The sequence below is a fragment of the Quercus suber genome, unplaced genomic scaffold (genome assembly GCF_002906115.3).
Source record: "Quercus suber isolate HL8 unplaced genomic scaffold, Cork oak 2.0 scaffold_815, whole genome shotgun sequence".
Lineage (NCBI taxonomy): Eukaryota > Viridiplantae > Streptophyta > Magnoliopsida > Fagales > Fagaceae > Quercus > Quercus suber.
In genome coordinates this window covers 126,619-146,206 of record NW_027070246.1, presented here as the reverse complement: position 1 = coordinate 146,206, position 19,588 = coordinate 126,619, and the positions used below count along the sequence as shown (strand labels likewise).

The 19,588-nt window shown below is 33.2% G+C and overlaps 1 protein-coding gene and 1 pseudogene across 1 annotated transcript; one reads left to right on the top strand and one right to left on the bottom strand.

Annotated features, from left to right (window-relative positions):
- Positions 1 to 2,929: 2,929 nt before the first annotated feature.
- LOC111997940 (glucan endo-1,3-beta-glucosidase-like) lies at positions 2,930 to 4,982 on the top strand (annotated as a pseudogene).
- Positions 4,983 to 10,328: 5,346 nt separating this feature from the next.
- On the bottom strand, positions 10,329 to 17,153 carry LOC112015736 (uncharacterized). The gene is made up of 15 exons (XM_065767496.1): positions 16,673 to 17,153; positions 15,725 to 15,901; positions 15,494 to 15,618; positions 15,271 to 15,409; positions 14,931 to 15,080; positions 14,467 to 14,520; positions 13,619 to 13,714; positions 13,486 to 13,545; positions 13,253 to 13,327; positions 13,116 to 13,169; positions 12,802 to 12,903; positions 12,018 to 12,680; positions 11,757 to 11,861; positions 11,276 to 11,383; positions 10,329 to 10,593 (listed from the first exon to the last, which is right to left on the bottom strand). Exons 1-15 carry the CDS (start codon positions 17,069 to 17,071, stop codon positions 10,444 to 10,446), a joined length of 2,457 nt encoding a protein of 818 aa, XP_065623568.1. The 5' UTR covers positions 17,072 to 17,153; the 3' UTR covers positions 10,329 to 10,443.
- Positions 17,154 to 19,588: the final 2,435 nt, after the last annotated feature.

The window sequence follows — 19,588 nt, the reverse complement described above, 5'->3', positions numbered from 1 at the left end:
TTTAGTTAGAGTCCACTGAGTTCTTAAAATTTTATTTTTAGGTACAATTAATATATTATTTTTTGGGTAAATTAAAAAATTGATCACTATCCTTTATACTATATTTTAATTTGATTTCTAACTTTTCAATTGTATTAATTTGATTATTAACATTTTCAATGTTGTGTCAATTTATTCCCTACTGTTATTTCTTAGACGAAAATTGCTAACATGACCAACGGTCTAAATAAAAATTTATTTTTTTGCCACATCAATAGACACCTATACAGACGTATCATACGACATTACCAAAATAATAATAGTAATAATAATAATAATAATCATTGTGTAGGGCATGGTATTATATATACGCTATATAAGTATTTAACCCAAAGATAAACAGTGATGCAACTTAATTGAAATTTTTAGTAATACTAGTCAGGGCACCACGTGTAAGCCACGTGCTAGCCATGGGGAAAAAAAAATGTAATGATTAGGATCAATTTTAGATTTTATTTGTATCATAAAATAAAGATATAAATCATTTGATTTTTTTTAAATACATAGATATTTATTAATCAAAAGAAACATTAATTTTAAGGATTTTGATAATTATGTCATAAAAAGTTAATCTTAATCGTATAAGACCATGACAGATCCCAGTCCAATATCTTATTATTTTATTTTAACCTATAACTTACACCTCAATAGTTGTGAATATATTGTAATAACAACAAAATGTCACGACATTTTTAGTTGTGCTAGATCTCAGTATAATATTTTATTATTTTATTTTATTTTATTTTGACCCATAAGGAATTGACACATGCATCACAACATTTTCATAATATCTCTATGTATACATTGTACTTAATTACAATGTTAATTTATATTATAGAAACAAAAAAATTGGAAACAAAAAAATTGGCAAATTTTGTACACATTTACAAAATTTGTACAATATTTACCATTTTTTGTGCAAATGTGTATAATATTAACTACTTTTGTGTATTTACAATGTAAACTTGCATTGCAAGTACAAAGTAAACATATAAAGATCTTAAAAAAAAAAAAAAGAAAAAAAAAAACAAAGCTCAAACCAACTGGCATACTTGAAGGGGGAAAAAAAGTGCACCTCACTAATTGAATAAACCAAAAAAACATTAGTCATGAGCCTTTGGCTCTTTTTATATAGTTAATAGATATGCCAACTTACATAAATATTTAAAAGAAAAAAAACACAAATTGATAACTGGAAAAAAAAAAAAAAAAAAACTTTAGGCACTGTAGAAATTAATGTTAAAATGTTGTTGACTTAGCATTTTTTTATTTGATCTATAAGAAACTGAGATCTCAACAATTATGAAAATATTGTGATAACAATAAGTGTTGTAACATTTTCTCAAAACATTTATTTTTAGTTGTGGTTTGTCATAGTCTCATATTTTATAATTTTATTTCGACTTGTAAGAAATTGACATGTCAATAATTGTGAAAATATTGTGAAATTTTGTTGTGTCAGTATAACAATATATATACCAGCTTACATACATATTAAAAAAAAAAAAAAAACACAAACCAATTACTTAAAAAAAAAAAAAAAAAAACTTTAGGCACTATAGCTACCATGCCAGTTGAATAAACCAAAAATATTACACAATAAGTGTTGTAACATTTTCTCAAAACATTTATTTTTAGTTGTCGTTGGTCACAATTTCATATTTTATTATTTTATTTCGGCTTGTAAGAAATTGACACGTCAATAATTGTGAAAATATTATGAAATTTGTTGTTTCAGTATAACGATATATATACTAGCTTACATAAATATTTTCTTTAAAAGAAAAAAAAACACAAACTGATTACTGAAAAAAAAAAAAAAAAAAAAAAAAAAACACTTTAGGCACTGTAGCTATTGTGCCAGTTAAATAAACCAAAAGCACTACACAATAAGTGTTGTAACATTTTCACAAAAAATTATTTTTAATTGTGGTTGGTCATAGTCTCATATTTTATTATTTTATTTCGACTTGTAAGAAATTGACACGTCAATAATTGTGAAAATATTGTGAAATTTGTTGTGTTAGTATAACAATATATATACCAGCTTACATAAATATTTAAAAGGAAACAAAAACTATAAGTGGCATTGTAGATATTGTTGAAAACTTGAAAAAAAAAAAAAAAAAAAAAAAAAGTGGCTCACGAAACCAAAGCCCTGTAGCTACAATGCTTCAGCGCATTTGCGCACGTCAATAATTGTGAAAATATTGTAAAATTTGTTTTGTCAGTATAACAATATATATACCAGCTTACATAAATATTTAAAAGGAAAAAAAAAAACACAAACTGATTATAAAAAAAAAAAAAATTGTAGCTATTGTAGAAGTGGCACTGTAATTACTGTTCAAAACTTTGGGAAAAAAAAAAAAGTGGCTCACGAAACCAAATCAGTGTAGCTACAGTAATTTAGTGCATTCGCACTTTTATATATAGTAGCTACAATGCCTATCAACTAAACCAAAAGCACTGTAGATACCGTGCGTACATACATTCACGATAAAGCAAAAGCATTACACAATAAGTATTGTAACATTTTCTCAAAATATTTATATTTAATTATATTTGGTCACAGTCTCATATTTTATTATTTTATTTCGACTTATAAGAAATTGACACATCAATAATTGTGAAAATATTGTAAAATTTGTTGTGTTAGTATAACAATATATATACCAGCTTACATAAATATTTTAAAAAAAAAAAAAAAACACAAACCGACTTCTAAAAAAAAAAAGGCACTGTAGCTATAATACCGGTCAATAATTATGAAAATATTGTGAAATTTGTTGCGTCAGTATAACAATATATATACTAGCTTACATAAATATTTAAAAGAAAAAAAACACAAACCGATTACTAAAAAAAAACTTTACGCACTGTAACTACAATGTCGGTAACTAAACCAAAAGCACAGTTGTAGTTACAGTGCTACAGTGCATGCGCTTTGTTGTGTCAGTATAACAATATATATACCAGCTTACATAAATATTTAAAAAAAAAAAAAAAAACACAAACTGATTATTGGGAAAAAAAAAAAAAAAAACCTACATGTCATATCCTTGAGTCCTACATAATCAAAAGTCTTTAGATTCTAGTGTGTCCTACCAAATTTTTAACTTAACATTAATTCTTCTAATTTCATCTACCAAAATAGAAATAAATCTTTCATTTAATTATTAAAGCTTATTGAACATAATATTCTAATTTTATCAAAACTAAGTATCAAACTATCAAAATAAATCAAGCTAACATATTTAAAAATACATATATTATATTATTATTTAAACTATAAAGTATAAATTACATAAGTTGGGTTTATGGTATAATTTGAAAAACCTTCGTACCTTACCCATTTAGTAACGTGGTAGGGTTTAAGTTAAACCGATATTGGTCTTTAATTAGAATTTGTTTTTATCTATTTTAAGTATTTTAATAGGTTCGTGGAGTTTCTTTGTAAACATGTCGGATTAGGATGAGATTGTATATATCATGACAACTCAAGTTTCTTGCATCAAAAAAAAAAATAAATAAATAAAAAAGAAGAAAAAGAAAAAGAATAAGAAGAAGACAACTCAAGTTTTGATAATAATAAAGGCACAATTATCCATATTCACGTACCCAACATATATTACATTTTGTCTGTTCTTAGGGAAAACCAATATATTAATTAAGTAAACATTATTGTAAAAAGAAACTACCCTCTTGAATTTTGAGTAGGTGAGAATAAAAAACTGCAATACGTTCTTTAACTTGCCAAAATTTGGGCACCTCACCTTACTATTTAACTTTAAGCATTCCAAACTTTATTAGATTTTAACCAAAATTCTAGCAGTGTAAATTATATGAATTTTATCTTGTCTTTGAAAATTAAAAATATGAATTTTGTCCTGTTGTTGGAAACTAAAAAATCTTGGTTCAATTTGATGCAGGTGCAGTTGCTATGGACAAATAGGAGACAATTTACCACCTGAACAGGAAGTTATAAATCTTTTTCGAACAAATGGCATAGGAAAAATGCGAATTTATGATCCAAATCCAAAAATCTTGGAGGCCCTTAGAGGATCCAACATAGAACTGATCTTGGTGTCACTAATGATAAACTTCAAGCCCTTTCTGATGCTGCAACTGCAAATGATTGGGTCCGGCAAAATGTACTGAACTACCCAGATGTCACATATAGGTACATTGCTGTTGGGAATGTAATAAAGCCTAATGATGGAAGGGCCAATATGTTGTACCAGCCATGCAGAACATTCACAATGCAATTGTCTCAGCCAATTTACAAGACCAGATTAAGGTTTCAACTTCAATAGATATGTCACTGTTGGGCAATTTATACCCTCCATCAGCAGGCTCATTTAGTGACCGTGCAAGTTCATACATGGCCTCAGTCGTTACCTTCCTAGCAAACAATGGGGCACCACTTCTTGCCAATGTGTACCCATACTTTAGCTACATTGGTAACTCACAAAGCATCAGTTTAGACTATGTCTTATTAAGATCACCAGGGGTTGTGGTACAAGATGGTGAGTATGGATACCAAAATCTCTTTGATGCAATCTTGGATGCTCTCTATTCTGCCCTTGAGAAATCAGGTGGTTCCAATGTGAAGGTTGTTGTCTCAGAGAGTGGTTGGCCATCTGAGGGTCATGCTGCTGCAACAATTGATAATGCTGCCACTTACTACCAGAATTTGATCAATCATGTGAACAGTGGGACTCCAAAGAGGCCTGGACAAGCTATACAAACTTATTTGTTTGCTATGTTTGATGAAAACAAAAATGGCCCTGAAGAAACTGAGCGACATTTTGGTCTCTTCCACCCTGATAAACAGCCAAAATACCAAATCAGATTCAATTAGAAGAGTGATTGTTTTTTTGGGTAAAATTTATACATTTTTTGTTTGAAAATAATCTTGTCCCTTTGTTAACCCGGCAAGTATAACATGAGATTATTTGTGTTAGATTAAGTTGATGATGCCATATTTTGGTAGTATTTATAGCCTATTGGTTCTAATGCTATAAAATGTAATTCAAATTGTCTTAATTAACATGCTTATAAACTGTCTCTAGTTTCTTTATTTCAATTCCTTTTCATTTGTTTCTATAGTTACATGCACTGACACTGTCATATTATATACCATTGATCTCAAATTTTGTTTTCCAGTAACTATACACAATTAATTTGTTTAGCATTAACAGAAAAGGACTTTCTACTCAAAAGTCTTGTAGCTCTACTGGTATCTCCTAATATTTCCAACGAAGATATCTAGGTTCAAATCCCCCCTCCCTCAATTATGAAATTATCCAAAAACAAAAAGAGTAAAATGGCCTTCTAAGGTTCAAGAAAATAGGTTGCAGAACCTTATATCAATATATCAGACACATACACATTTTTTCTAAACCAATTTAGTTACAACATTACAGTAGACACAACATGTTTACCTAATTGATAGCAGCTTTTGTAACTGACTCACTGTGGTCTTCAAGGATACATAAACAGAATTATACTGCTGGCTACTCTGTCAATATGGTCTGTCCAAAATCTATAGGGGATGTCCTAGTATTAATATCTGATCTTGAACCCTTGTTAAGCCTCTTTTCAGTATTCATGGTTACAGAATGGATTATTTCTTTAAACCTAATGCTTTATTTGATCTTCCACTGTGGGCGTTTCTATTTGTTCACCGCTAAATAAACTTTTAAATTGAATTATCGGTAAACCACAATCGAAGCAATGAATAATTGGCCTTTGGGACATTTGATGAGAGAATAACATATTCTTTCCTTTGCATGAATAATGAGGTAATAAAGATTCATTTCCCCTGAATAGATTTTGGTTACGCAAATAACAATGCTGGCTGCAATGGGCATAATCGTGAAATACTTGCTCTAGGCCTCGTTACATATTTTTGGTAACTCGCTTGTGCCCTATATTCTCTTAAGCATGACTCTACTAACCTCTATATAAAAATTATACATACATACGTACATATATATAAAGATTACATTTATATATTCATAACTTTTATGTTTAGAAATACTTTTGCCTAAATTTAGCGGTACTGAAATAGATTGAAATGCTATATTAATATGACTCAATGAAATTGCAACAATTATAAATGTTATGCTTAAGATTTTAAATATTACAAGTTTGAGATTTATATCAATAAATTTGGATTTAGAATTAGGTTCTTTCAACCCAAATTTTTCTTTCCACATTATGTAAGTGCACAAAAATAGTTTGAAGTGGACCAAAATAAACTGAAATGATCAGAATGGACCAAATGGATAGAATAGGACTGAATGGGAACAAGGTGGACTGAATAATAATGAATGGACCGATGTAGGCAGAATGGACTGAATAGGACCAAATCGGACTAAATTAGACTGAAGTGAGCCAAATAATACTAATATGGACAGAATGGACTGAATAGAACCAATGTGGACAAAATAGACCAAATAGGACCAAAGTAGACCGAATGGTCTAAATAGGACTCAAGTGGATCAAAGTGGACAGGATGGACCGAATAGGACTAAATAGAATCAAAGTAGGCAGAATGGACCAAATTGGACCAAAGTAGACCGAATAGGACCTAAGCGAACCGAATAGAGACAATGTGGACTGAATTGACCGAATTGGAATACTCCTAATTAACTTCCAGCCATATTCTATCCTCTCCTTCCAGTTCACTCTCTTCTTCCATGTGTAGCCCCAACTGCAACCACATCTTGATCTAAAATTTCTACAGCTCACATTCTCATTTCACAAATTAGTCAGGCACGTATATTAGACTAGGACATTAATGTACAAAGCATAACGAAACTTCTTTACCCTCTAGAGTCTAGGCTGATCCTGATCATGCTTTCTTTGCTGACTTATTTAGTAGGTGTGGTTTACAGGTCAGACTGCCAAGTTTATTTTACTTTCAAAAGGATCTTTATTTATGGCCCGTAAGAATACACTGCCATAACTTTCATTACGATAATCAACCACATTTGATTTTGCTTAATTTCCTAGGTCTTGATCAGCTAGGTGAAAGCTACAAATAAGATCATTTTCCTGCCATGCTTGACTTCTCAAATACGATTATTTTTTCTAGTTGACAATTGCTTAAAGATATATACTTAGACTAGGTGACTTCGAACAAATAATGGATTATGAGAAACCGGGTCAGTCTTCCCAATTGATCTGGACTGTCAATCAGGCTTAGACCTAGCTAGCTAGACGTTACTTTAAAATAGAACCCCACAAACCTGGACTATTTGATTCAACCTCAGGTCAGCCCCCTTAAATTAATTAAATAGGAGAGATTGCATCTTAAATTACCTACACATTTAATAGGTGCATGCAAATAAATAAATGTAACGTAAAACTTTCTCTTAGTGTGCGTTATACGTGTCTAGTTGAGGATCTTGAACTTTTTTTTTTTGGCTTGCAACAGTTGGTCTTTTATAATTATAATCCTGTTATAATTAAAATAATAAAATAGTGATAACTACCAAAAATACTAGTTCTTGTGAGGTGAGGAGGATGTGGGCCGGGATTTAAGTCTCTAGAAATGAGCTTCACACACGTATATACATTTATATTAGGTTAGAGTAGAATTATATCTCAGATAATGGCCAAGTATGAGGTTATTAATTAGAAATATTATAGGGCCCTTTAAACCTTTATATATACACACACACATATTTATATATATATAAAGTTTAAGTTTTATTCTATGTCTAAATCTTGTTATAATTAAAATAATAAAATAGTGATAACTACCATAAGTACTAATTGTTGTGAGGCGAGGAGGACATGACCCTGGATTTAAGTCTCCAGGAAGAAACTTCACACACATATATACATTTATATTAGGTTATAGGGCCCCTTTAAACCTTTTTTTTGAAACCTAATATACTTTTCAATTCTAACAAATTTGTAACTTTATATATATATATATATATATAGAGAGAGAGAGAGAGAGAGAGAGAGAGAGAGAGAGAGAAGTATAAGGTGTAGATACCAAAGCAGATATGTAGCACTATGTTTGTTTCAATGGAAACCTTATGTGAAGATAATTTTTTACATTTTTCTATGTTTGGTAGTATCAAAAGGAAAAACAAATCATAGAAAAAATATCTCTTATGTTAGGACATATGTTAATCATGTTAAGAACATATGTCATTTAGAATTGACTAATCTTTTGACAAAACGTACTTTACTTGTAATTAGGTAGATTTAGGATGTTTTTAATACTTCAAGGAACCAAAATTCAAGTTCAAGTACTAAAGCCATGCAAATCTGTCTAAGAATCAAGTGAAGTAGTGCTGTGTTTTAAAACTCAACAGATGTATCTATCGAGATTTAAAATGTGAAGCTCGACAGCTGTATTTATTGAGAATTACGAAAATCAGTTTTTCAAATCTGATTTCAGGCACATCCATGTGTATGTGTTTAGGTTTTCTTTTCTCACAACCCTAGATATATATATATATATATATATAAGGATTATTTTAAGTGCCGTCTCAGTTGATGAAACTTGATGCAAAGGTTTTATGCAAGCATATTGTGACTGAAGACATAAGCTCTAATTCATCTTTCTCTTGAAGAAGCTGCTGCATTTGTATGCCATAGGGTTTTGTAATCAAGGAGTTTCTTGATCTCCATCGTGTTGATGAACTGAAAAACTTTGCAGCCAACATACTTCTCAAGTTAGTGTGTTAGTTATGTACTTGGATCTGTGCATCGATTAGTTAGTCACGTACTAGAAGCCGTGTATTGAAAAGGAGATATTGTCACTACATTACAAGTCCAATTGTGTATTGGGGTAATGGTTTAACTGTAAGTTGGTATAAGGTACTAAGATTCCTTTATTTGTAACCACTTGCTTTGATAATAATGGATTCTCAAAAGTGGTGACCTTAAATTTATTCGGTGGAGTTCTTACTTTGGAGGTTTTTCCCATTCGTAAAAAAATCACAGTGTCAAATTTATTTTTCACTGTATTTAGTTATTTGGTGACTTAATTAATTAACTTGGCTAATTAATTGGTTAATTCACTATAAAGGGTCAATACATTCTTGGCCTATCATCTTAACTTCCTTTATTTAGCCTAACATGTACTTCCCTTATTTAGTTTCACGTGAGATATATTTATTTTCCTTATTTAGTTTCGTATGAGATAATCAGGTAAAGTTGTTTTCTAGAAAAAAAAAAAATCCTGGAAAACAACTTTATCTCACGCGAAACTAAGTAAGGAAAACAAATATATCTCACACAAAACTAAATATGGGAAGTTAAGAGATATTTTTTTGACTTATTTTAAGGTTGACACAAAATATAGAAAAATGAGATAATTTTCTAAAAAATGCTTTTGGAAAAAGTTAAATGTCAAAACAAAAAGAGTGTTAATTATAAATCGGAAAAGGTTTGGCTCCAAACATGTTTGGAGCCTTGGACTCCAACTACAAATAATCAAATATTAATATAACATATATTTTGTCATACGCGCATTGTACACAACTCACTTGGTTAATTGGGTTAAGTGAGTTATGTATATTATACATGATAAAGACTAATGTCGTCTTTCTATTGGTTGTTGGAGCCCAAAGCTTCAAAATGTTTGGAGCCAAACTTTATCCTTATAAATCAATTCTCATTTTTCCTTTTGCACTATGGCTATTACCTTCAAATTTTTGCCACAAGTAAGAAAACTTTTATGGCTGCCTTATTCCTTGTTATTGAGCTGTTGATAACAAGACAAGGAAAGTCAAGTTGGATTTTTTTTTTCTTTTTTCTAAGTTTGTCTGTATAGAACTGGATGTTATTAGCCACAAATTTTACCATCCAACTAGCATCTTTTAATGTTTCCAATTAAGGTATTTAGGATTCAAATTTTCATCCCCATTGTAAACTATAAGTTGTAACTTTCAAATTTATTATAAAAGAATTGTATATTATTAACATTGAAAAATTGTAAATATTATATTATCCAATTATCATTTTTATCTTTCAAATTAAATTGTAGATGATTTTTAGTTGACATTATAATATTTTTGTTGTATAAACTTTTGAAGCATCACAATTTTTCACAGTTATATTTCTGATATAAATGTTTTAATAGAGTCTGGATGGAGTCTAGAAGGGCTGTTACTGTTAGTAGTCCTTTTCTTGTCTGGATGGAGTCTGTTCCTTCAGATATTTTTGATGTTTATCAGCATGATCTTTTAAGAATGCAATCATAAAATTAGTACCCCGTTGGGGTTCTTTCTCAAAAAAAAAAAAAAAAAAAGTTTTATGCTAATTCCTGGGGGGGTGGGTGGGGGGAAGAGGGAACTGGCAAAATAATATAATTGCCATTCTAAAAATATAACAGATAACATTGTATAGGAAGGCGATAAATGTTTCCAGTCATTTCCACGCTTTCCTCCCACGAAACTGTTTGCCTGCACGCTGTTGTTTTTTCTTCTTCTCTAGTTGAGACCTTGCTACCTTGGCTTTCTTTGCTGCCATAGGCAGATTCTTCTTGCGCTCCTTCTGCCTATTGCTCAGACCACCAGTCTGTCCAATGACAAAATGGTATAAGCAAAATTCAAATAAAGTAACTATATGATGGCATCACAGCCTAATACTAATCATAGATTGAACATGATAAGTCATAAAAAGAAAAAGGATAAGATGTTCAAGGCCGTGCTATTCTTAATTATCTTATAGGTTAAAGTTGTAACATTATTGAACAGAAAGAAAGAAACAAAGATAGCATTGGGGGAGAGAGAGAGAGAGAGAGAGAGAGAGAGGAGAATCTGAAGCTAAGGGGCTGGTCAAATAACATCTTAAGGAAGAAGAGAGGAAAGCATGGGTCTTCAAGAGATTGAGGAAAGGAAAATTAAACCAAATATTTTGCCATTATACCCTCCTTTTCTGCTATTAGTTTGTGGATAGATTGTAAAAGTGGACCTGTGAGGGAGGGGATCTTTCCCTCTCTGATTCTTACTCTCTCTTTTTTTCCATCTAGAGCATCCAAAAAAGGGACGGGAGCTATCCTTCCCTCCCTCATTTTCCAGATCTTTCCCACCAACCCCTTGATACAGGCTGTTTGGATTCTGAGGTAAGGATGTTATACACATAATTCTCAAATTCAAAGCCAAACTTAGAAGAGAACTAATGAATTGCATACCAATCTAACATCAGGATTCTAAAAGGCAAGTATATGAAGAACATGAGGTGTCAGAAATGGAATTACCTTTTTCTGCTTTACAGACGTTCGAGCCTGGTACTTCCCCCTGTCCTCCCTCCCTGCCCTAACTAACGCTAATCTTTCCTCCTTGCTCATCTTCTTTCTTACATGAACCTACAAAATACATGAAAAAGTGGATCAGTATAAGTTTTAAAGGAAGAATCTTATGTGTTAGGACAAAACAATTAAACATCATGAGACAGAATGAATACGTTGCAATAGATTTACAATATGAAAAACTTCTGCTGTACTCAATTGCTCAATGTACTTTTTTCAATCAGTAAGTTTACACATGCACCTAGTTGGTTTAGAACCCACACTCAATGTTCCTATTTCTGAAGGCTTCTTGCTCCCCACCCCCTCTTTCCATGTAGGGAGGTAACCTTTCACCTTAGCAGCAACTGCAGGAGGTCCCCACACACACCCCCCCCCTAAAAAAAAAAAATGAACTAAGATACACAAGCCAGTAAAGAAATAGAAAACTTACTTCAAGTTTGGCAGGATCAACTCGTTTAGTACTCAGTTGATCAGAACTTGGGATACCCTTTCTTAACCCATGTTTAACCAAAGCATCATTTGCATCCTTCTTTGCCTAATAAAATAACCACAAAAGCACCCAATAATCAACATGCAATGTTATGAAATCTAGTATCACAAATATTAAAGAAACTTTGCATCATCGTTTTCCATGGCACAAAGTTAAAAATTAACCCCATTTTTTCCTTCAAGTCTGATAGCAACAAAATACCTTCAATTCCTTGATTCTTTGGAAGTCCTCATTAGAAAGAATTCCATCAGTTGAGTCTGGTGAGGTTTGCCCCATCGTCACTCCTGCCAATCTCTTTAGAGCCCGAAGGCTTGAGTCAGCAGCAAGCAATTGTCCATCAAAATCAGACAACTTCCTCTTTTTTGCTTTAGATTCTCTTCCTCCAGTTTCACTATCCCTAGCATTGACATCCCCAGTTTTGCTGGAACAGTTTGTTGCTTCATTCACGTCCTCATCTGCTGCCTCCATCTCCTCCTCTTCCTCCTCTTCTTTCCCATCATCATCATCATCATCATCATTGTCACTAACATCACTGTCATCACTATCAATAATGTTATTTTCATCTTCATTTTGAGCTACTTCATCATCTTCTAATTCATCATCTTCACTTCCAGTAATATCACCATATAGCTGATTTTCTTCATCATCACTGGCAACATCAACCTCATTATCATGATCATCATCAGAATCATTGGATGAGGACCTTTCAGCATCACTAATATCCTCCTCGTTATTGTCATCTTCTTGTAATAACTCTACACCAGGAACATTGCTGCTCACATTGACTTCTCCATATGCTTTTGGTCTTGCCTTCGGGTCTGTAGGGCGCCCACGATCCTTCTTGATTAGCAGTGAGGGGCAAACCTGCACATAAACAAATTAGCAATTATTCCTAAATTGATCATGGGCATGCATAGGCACACATATGCACAAGCAAGCACACACAAAGAGAGAGATATCACAGCTAGACAGTAGTTTCTAATACCTCTCTAAATAAAGTAATTAGTGAACGAGCTGCTATTGAAACTGCTTTCTCATGTGATTTCTTGTACAGTGCAAGATCTTGCAGCAAATCTTCTGTCATCAACTAGTTGCCAGGAACAAAAATATTAATCCTAACACATTAACAGCACTAAGAAAACAGAGTTACAAAAGGCTATATATGAAAGGCAAAAAAAAGAGATAGAACATGATGAATAGGTCCAATTACCATTTACAAAAAGTTATTAGACAACTTTGAAACCGCCATGATAATCTCAGATAGAGAGATAAAAGAAAATGATATGTATAGGTAGTTACCAATGGCATGCGTAAACAGATCTCCCTTATTACATTCAGTCCAACAGCAATGGCCTGGAAAAAACAAGTTGACTTAGAGACAAATCCATAAGTAACTGAAAAGGAAAATTTATTATAATGCAGCTGTGAAGTGGCACCTCTGGGCGTGAACGATCATGTACAAATTGATTTACTATCTTTCTGAATAGTGGTTCAACTGCATCAGGTGGCACCTGTTTACAACACAATCAATTGAATTATTTATAGGTGAATTCTTGAAAGTTTAAATTTCAAAAGAAGAAACTTGGGGGAGGGACAGATGAAAATAATCAAATTTAGCTGTATATTACAGTATAGTATCCAACTAAGCAAAAGAGAAAAAGCTTAATACCATATCATGACAGGCCTGAACTGCTGCTGCAAGTAAACTTGTGACATCACGTTGATGGGGCTGCATTTATCAATATAGTTACCACCTCAGGCATCAAGGTAATTACAACTTAATTGCATGAGCCAGAAAATACCTGAACATATTTCTCAATGAAATGATAAAAATTCAACAGAATCAAGCGATGAAGCCCAACTGTTCGAGCTATTACTTTCAGCATCATCATCCTAACCTGAAGTTTACACAGGATAATAACCAAAAGAAAGAATCATTCAGATTCAACAACATTTTGTAAACAGTAAGAACTAACAAAAAAATTTAGATCTCATTTCTTTTTTCTTTATTAAAAAAAAAATTTACTACAGAGCATTCAGTATTTAGTTACTCTTAATTGGTGAATCACTTTGCTCAGTGTAATTCATGAATTAATTAAAATTAACAAAGAAACTTATGTATTAGAACAATAGGCTGCAAAAGTTGTGCAATACGAACTTTACTCTAGAACATGGTTCAAAACTTTTATACAAATTAAAAGAAAATAACAGATCCTAAATTCTGGGGAAAAAAAGGGAATTAAATCTATCCTTCTAATTCATAGAAATCATTTTGAAATGAAGATAACAATAGGTAACACTTGCATGTGTTCCTGATATCAACCAAATAGATTGTTTCAGTATCTCCTCTGTTAACTCTTCCTTTCCAACACCCAACAATTTCCCTGGTTCAGTCCTCAAGACTATCTCTAAACAAATAATCTTCTTTTATCATGTACAACTTTGTCTTAGTTTCCCCATAATTCTACAAATCTAAATGTGATCCAATCTTTCTTTCATCTTAGCTTCTTATGCCAAGAACAATTAACAAACCTAAGCTGGCAATAAATAAAAAAAATACGGCTCATCGACATAAGTAATCCCATTTTCAATGACTTTAAAGCAGAAAATCTGTTATTATTTAACAGAAAAATGAAACATAGTTTCTCACCTCAAAACGTTCATTGCAAGTTTGAAGCCGAGAGAATAACTTCTCAACAAATCCCTACAGGCAGAATGGAAATCTAAAATCACCTTCTATCCAAAGAAAGAATATTAGAGTAGAATTCACTTGACCGAAGATAGCAACGAGAAAACTAAAGTACCTGTGCATCTTTAAGATGGTTAAGTGGGGAATAATTATTCGATGAGACATTTTCTGATGACAGACGTTGTTGCCTTTTCATGCTACGCATTGCACGCTGCAATTTTGCTTGCTTTTTCTTCTTGCTTGAAACTGTTCCTTTATGGTGTGCCTGAAATCATTAGAAAATTTTGCAAGTTTGAAGCCGAGAGAATAACTTCTCAACAAATCCCTACAGGCAGAATGGAAATCTAAAATCACCTTCTATCCAAAGAAAGAATATTAGAGTAGAATTCACTTGACCGAAGATAGCAACGAGAAAACTAAAGTACCTGTGCATCTTTAAGATGGTTAAGTGGGGAATAATTATTCGATGAGACATTTTCTGATGACAGACGTTGTTGCCTTTTCATGCTACGCATTGCACGCTGCAATTTTGCTTGCTTTTTCTTCTTGCTTGAAACTGTTCCTTTATGGTGTGCCTGAAATCATTAGAAAATTACATTACAATACAATCAACCAGCTGCAATTTTAAAGTTTTACAAATAACTTTTAAAAATACTTGCCATCGGCACTCTAAATGCATCACCAAAAAAACAGTACTATAGTTTTCTTCATATAATACATTGCAGTAATCTGTATAATTGAAGTGATATAAAAAGTGCAACTAACGTTATAAATAGCCTGTTTATTGATGACAACATGAGGAGCTTGAGGATTTGGGTCATCTTCACCACTTGAAGCATCACTATCGTCATCGTCTTCAATCTTCTCGTAATCAAGAAGAAACGACAGAGCAGCAATCATGATCCTGATTAATTTAAGAAACACAAAATTGTGACATCCGAAATCCAAGACTGGAAAATTTTACGAATGCTACATGACTAGTAACTACCTTGGCGACGAATGAAAACATGCAGTAGCAATGGCATTTGCGGTTCTATCATCGAACCACAACTTCCTCCGGTGAAGCTCACATAGCGTGGTGAGAGCTCTCTTGGCTTTTGCTTCATCATCTTGCTATCATATTATACACAAAAACTCAAATTATTAACCCAATTGACCTCAAATTCATGGTTTTAACTTTTCAGCAAACAAAAAAGGAAAAATGATTAGTACTACAGACCTGTAGCATTGCAAACACGATATTTTGGAGCTTACGATTCTTAGCATCATTCTTGTGCTTCTGATTCATTCGCTTAATGCTATGAATAACATGAGAGAAAGCCAATTTTCTTAAAGGCTTATCGCCTAGAGTCTGTAAGTCCATGAACAATGCTAGGGTTTCTTCAATATCAATCATCTAAAACAACCAAAACGAAACAAAGAAAACGTGTCAATGTTCCAAAAATGACTCCATTCATATAAACATATATGAGTTGGGTTCATATTAAATTTTACATCACTCAATATTGTTTTAATGGATGCAAATTTTAACAAAGCCACCGGTTAGAATTACAATATCATCTGCAAAATGTTTAAATTAGAAGTTTTTGTGCTCAAGTCGAAACCAATTTTTAAATTAACACAAGTTTCTGAATCGAATATTAAATTTGGCATGCATGTTACCAACATAGAGAACACATAATTCATCATCAAAATTCACAAAATTTCAATCCAATAAAAAAGAGTTATTAACTCGTTAGAATTACAATATCATCCATGCAAAATGTTTAAATTGGAAGTTCTTGTGTTTGAGTCGAAACCAATTTTTAAATTAACATGAGTTTCTAAAGCGAATAGAAAATAACATCCAATCCGCACGAAATTTGGCATGCTCGTGTTACCAACATAGAGAACACATAATTCATCATCGAAAACATGTCAATGCTCCAAAAATGACTCCGTTCATATAAATATATATGGGTTGGGTTCATATTAAATTTTACATCCCTCAATATTGTTTTAAATTAACCTTGTCATTTTTATTCAAACAAAAGATGAGTTCCTGAATTGAATAGTAAATAAAATAAAAAATTCATCATCGAAATTCACAAAATTTCAATCCCATAAAATAAAAAATAAAAAGTGCGAAAAACATTACAAAGTTACACGAGATGATGGAAATACCTACTTGTCGATTGGAGAGTAGAATGAGAGATTGGGCGACGTGGCACCGGAGGCCGGAGGGAAGCGATCTAGAGGCGGAGGAGAGCAAACCGGCGAGTTGTTTGGGGAAGTCGGCGAGGTGGTTGGGGTAAAAAGGGGTGACATGGGCCAAAATCAAGGCTCTGTCGCCGAGGTCTTTGGCGACGGAGGGGTCGCTGCCGATGCCGCTGATGGAGGTGAAATTGAGCGCCGCTTGTTGCTGGAAGAGTTCGAGGGAGGACTTGAATTGGCTGTAGAGGAGGATTAACTCCGACTCGTAACCGTCCGGGTCGGACTTCATCTTCGACTGGAGTGTTGGGAGGCTCAGCTTCTCGGAGCTCCGGCCCGAGGCTGAGAGCGCCTCCGCGCCCTGGTGAGAAGGCATTTTTTTTTTTTTTGGTTCAGAGAAAGAGAAACCCTACAAAACCCCTATATTCTATTCAGCAAATTTCCAAAAAAACCAAATAGTTTTCCAAAACCTTGAACGAAGAAGTAGTTTAGCTGAGACCGGGTTTTGTTAAAGATTTGGGCTTTTGATCAGAGGAAGAGGAAAGGTTTTGTAATGAGTTGGGCTGGGCTTCATCCAATATAGGGCTTTACTAGTAAGCTGTGATATCATATTTTCACTGTTTATACTCTAGCTGCACAATGTCGTGTACCTCTATTTTGGGATGTTGTTTCAAAATAGCACACGTTACTAAAACTATGAAAAATAATTAATGTGGATGTATTTTATTTTATTTTTTTGCAAGAATGGAAGCTGTTCTAGCAATTTCAAGTCCTAAAAAGAACTTTAGAGGTCCTAAATCCTTGAGCTTGATTTGATCATGCAAGTAATTCTTGAAACTGTTAGCAGCTGCAAGGTCGTTGCTAGCAACCAAAATATCATCTACATACACAAGAACAATAAGAATTGTCTGCCCTTGAACCCGTGTGAACAAAGAGTAATCTGATTTTGATGTTCAAAACCTTATTCAAGTATAGCACTTATTAGCTTAGCAAACCATTGTCTGCTAGCTTGCTTCAAACCATATAGTGATTTATTCAACTTGCAAATCTGTAACTCCCCCTTCCTAGCAACCTCAGGAACATATCCAAGTGGCAAATGCATATAAACCTCTTCAAAGATATCACCATGCAGAAATGCATTGTTGACATCAAGTTGAATGATGTGCCAATCCTTAATAGCAGCTATAGCCAAGAGGGTCCTCACTGTGACAAACTTAGCAACAGGTGAGAAAGTTTCAAAATAGTCTAACCCTCCTTGTTGAGTAAAAACCTTAGCCACTAAACAAGCCTTATATCTCTTTATACTACCATCAGCTTTCAGCTTAATTTTATACACCCATTTAGAACCAATTGCTGTCTTCCATGGAGGCAAAGAGGTTACTGCCCAAGTATCATTAGCAGCTAAAGCCTGCAGTTCAGCTTGCATAGCCTCTTTCCATTCAGGAAATTGGGCAGATTGGTTGTAATGAGTAGGTTTAATATTAGTGAGAAGAGCAATGATGAAAGCTTTATGAGTTTTGGGTAAGTTTAGAGTAGTAGAAAGGTATCAGATATAGGATAGATTGTATCTGGAAAAACAGGAACAGCACCTTGAGCAAGAGAACAGTGGTAGTCTTGCAGGTATGAAGGAGAATTGTGTGATCTAGTGGATCTCCTAAGTAAAGAAGAATCAACAATGGGAGAAGGAGGAAGTGGAAGAACAAGTTCTAGAGGAGTATCTGTAGGTTGGAACTGCAGAAAATCTGCAGAATTCTGATGTGGGATCAAGAAAATCTGAGATGGTAGAATGATTAGGTGAAAGAGGTTTGGAAGATGTGGAAAATGGAAAAATATGTTCAAGAAAGTGGACATCTCTAGAAACAAATATAGTTTTGGAAGCTAAATCAAGAACTTTATAGCCTTTAATACCAGCCGGATAACCAATGAAAACACAGGGCTTAGCCCTAGGATCAAATTAGGATCTGTTCAGTGGAAGAGTTGAAACAAAACATAAGGAACCAAAGGTTCTAAGATGAGTATAAGAGGGAATGTGTTTAAGCAACTTTTCATTAGGACTTTTGTTGTGCAACAATGGAAAAGGCAGCCTATTAATGAGGTAAACAGCAGGTAACACACACTCACCCCAAAAATGTAAAGGAAGATTGGATTGAAACCTAAAGCTCTAGCAACCTGCAAAATATGCTGGTGCTTTCTCTCAACCACAGAATTTTGTTGAGGGTTTCCAACACAAGAAAACTGATGAAGAGTACCTTTGTTTTTGAAAAAATCTGGAAGTTTAAGATCAGGAGCATTATCTGATCTAAAACATTTAATTTTGGTGTGGAATTGTGTTTCAATCATTGAAAAGAAGGCTGGTATGTGTATAGAAGACTCAGACTTTGATCTCATGAGATAAATCCAAGTTGTTCTAGTGCTATCATCCACTAAGTTAAGAAAATACCTATAACCTTTTAAGGTAGGTGTTGAAAAAGGTACTCATGTATCACAATGAATGAGATCAAAAGCATTAGGAGCCACATGATTAGCATTAGGAAAAGGTAATCTTTTCTGTTTAGCTAAAGGGCAAATAGAACAAGAAAACTGAACATCTTTATTCAAAGTAATTTGTGGAATACAATGAAAGAGCAATAGCTGTCTAGAAATGGAGGGATGTCCAAGTCTAGCATGCCATAGATGAACATTATGACACTTATTCTTGACAGAAGTAAGAGAATCAAAACATGCAGGTACAGATTTTGCAGAAGCCTTATTTTGACGCGTAACATTTGAAGCAATATATGGAATGGAAAAAGAAGGAAAAACAGTAGCAGTTGTGTCCAAAAGATACAAGTTTCCCTTTGCTCTCCAATCCATTTGTCTTCCATGGTTGAAGGCCCTGAATAAAGCAAAGGGT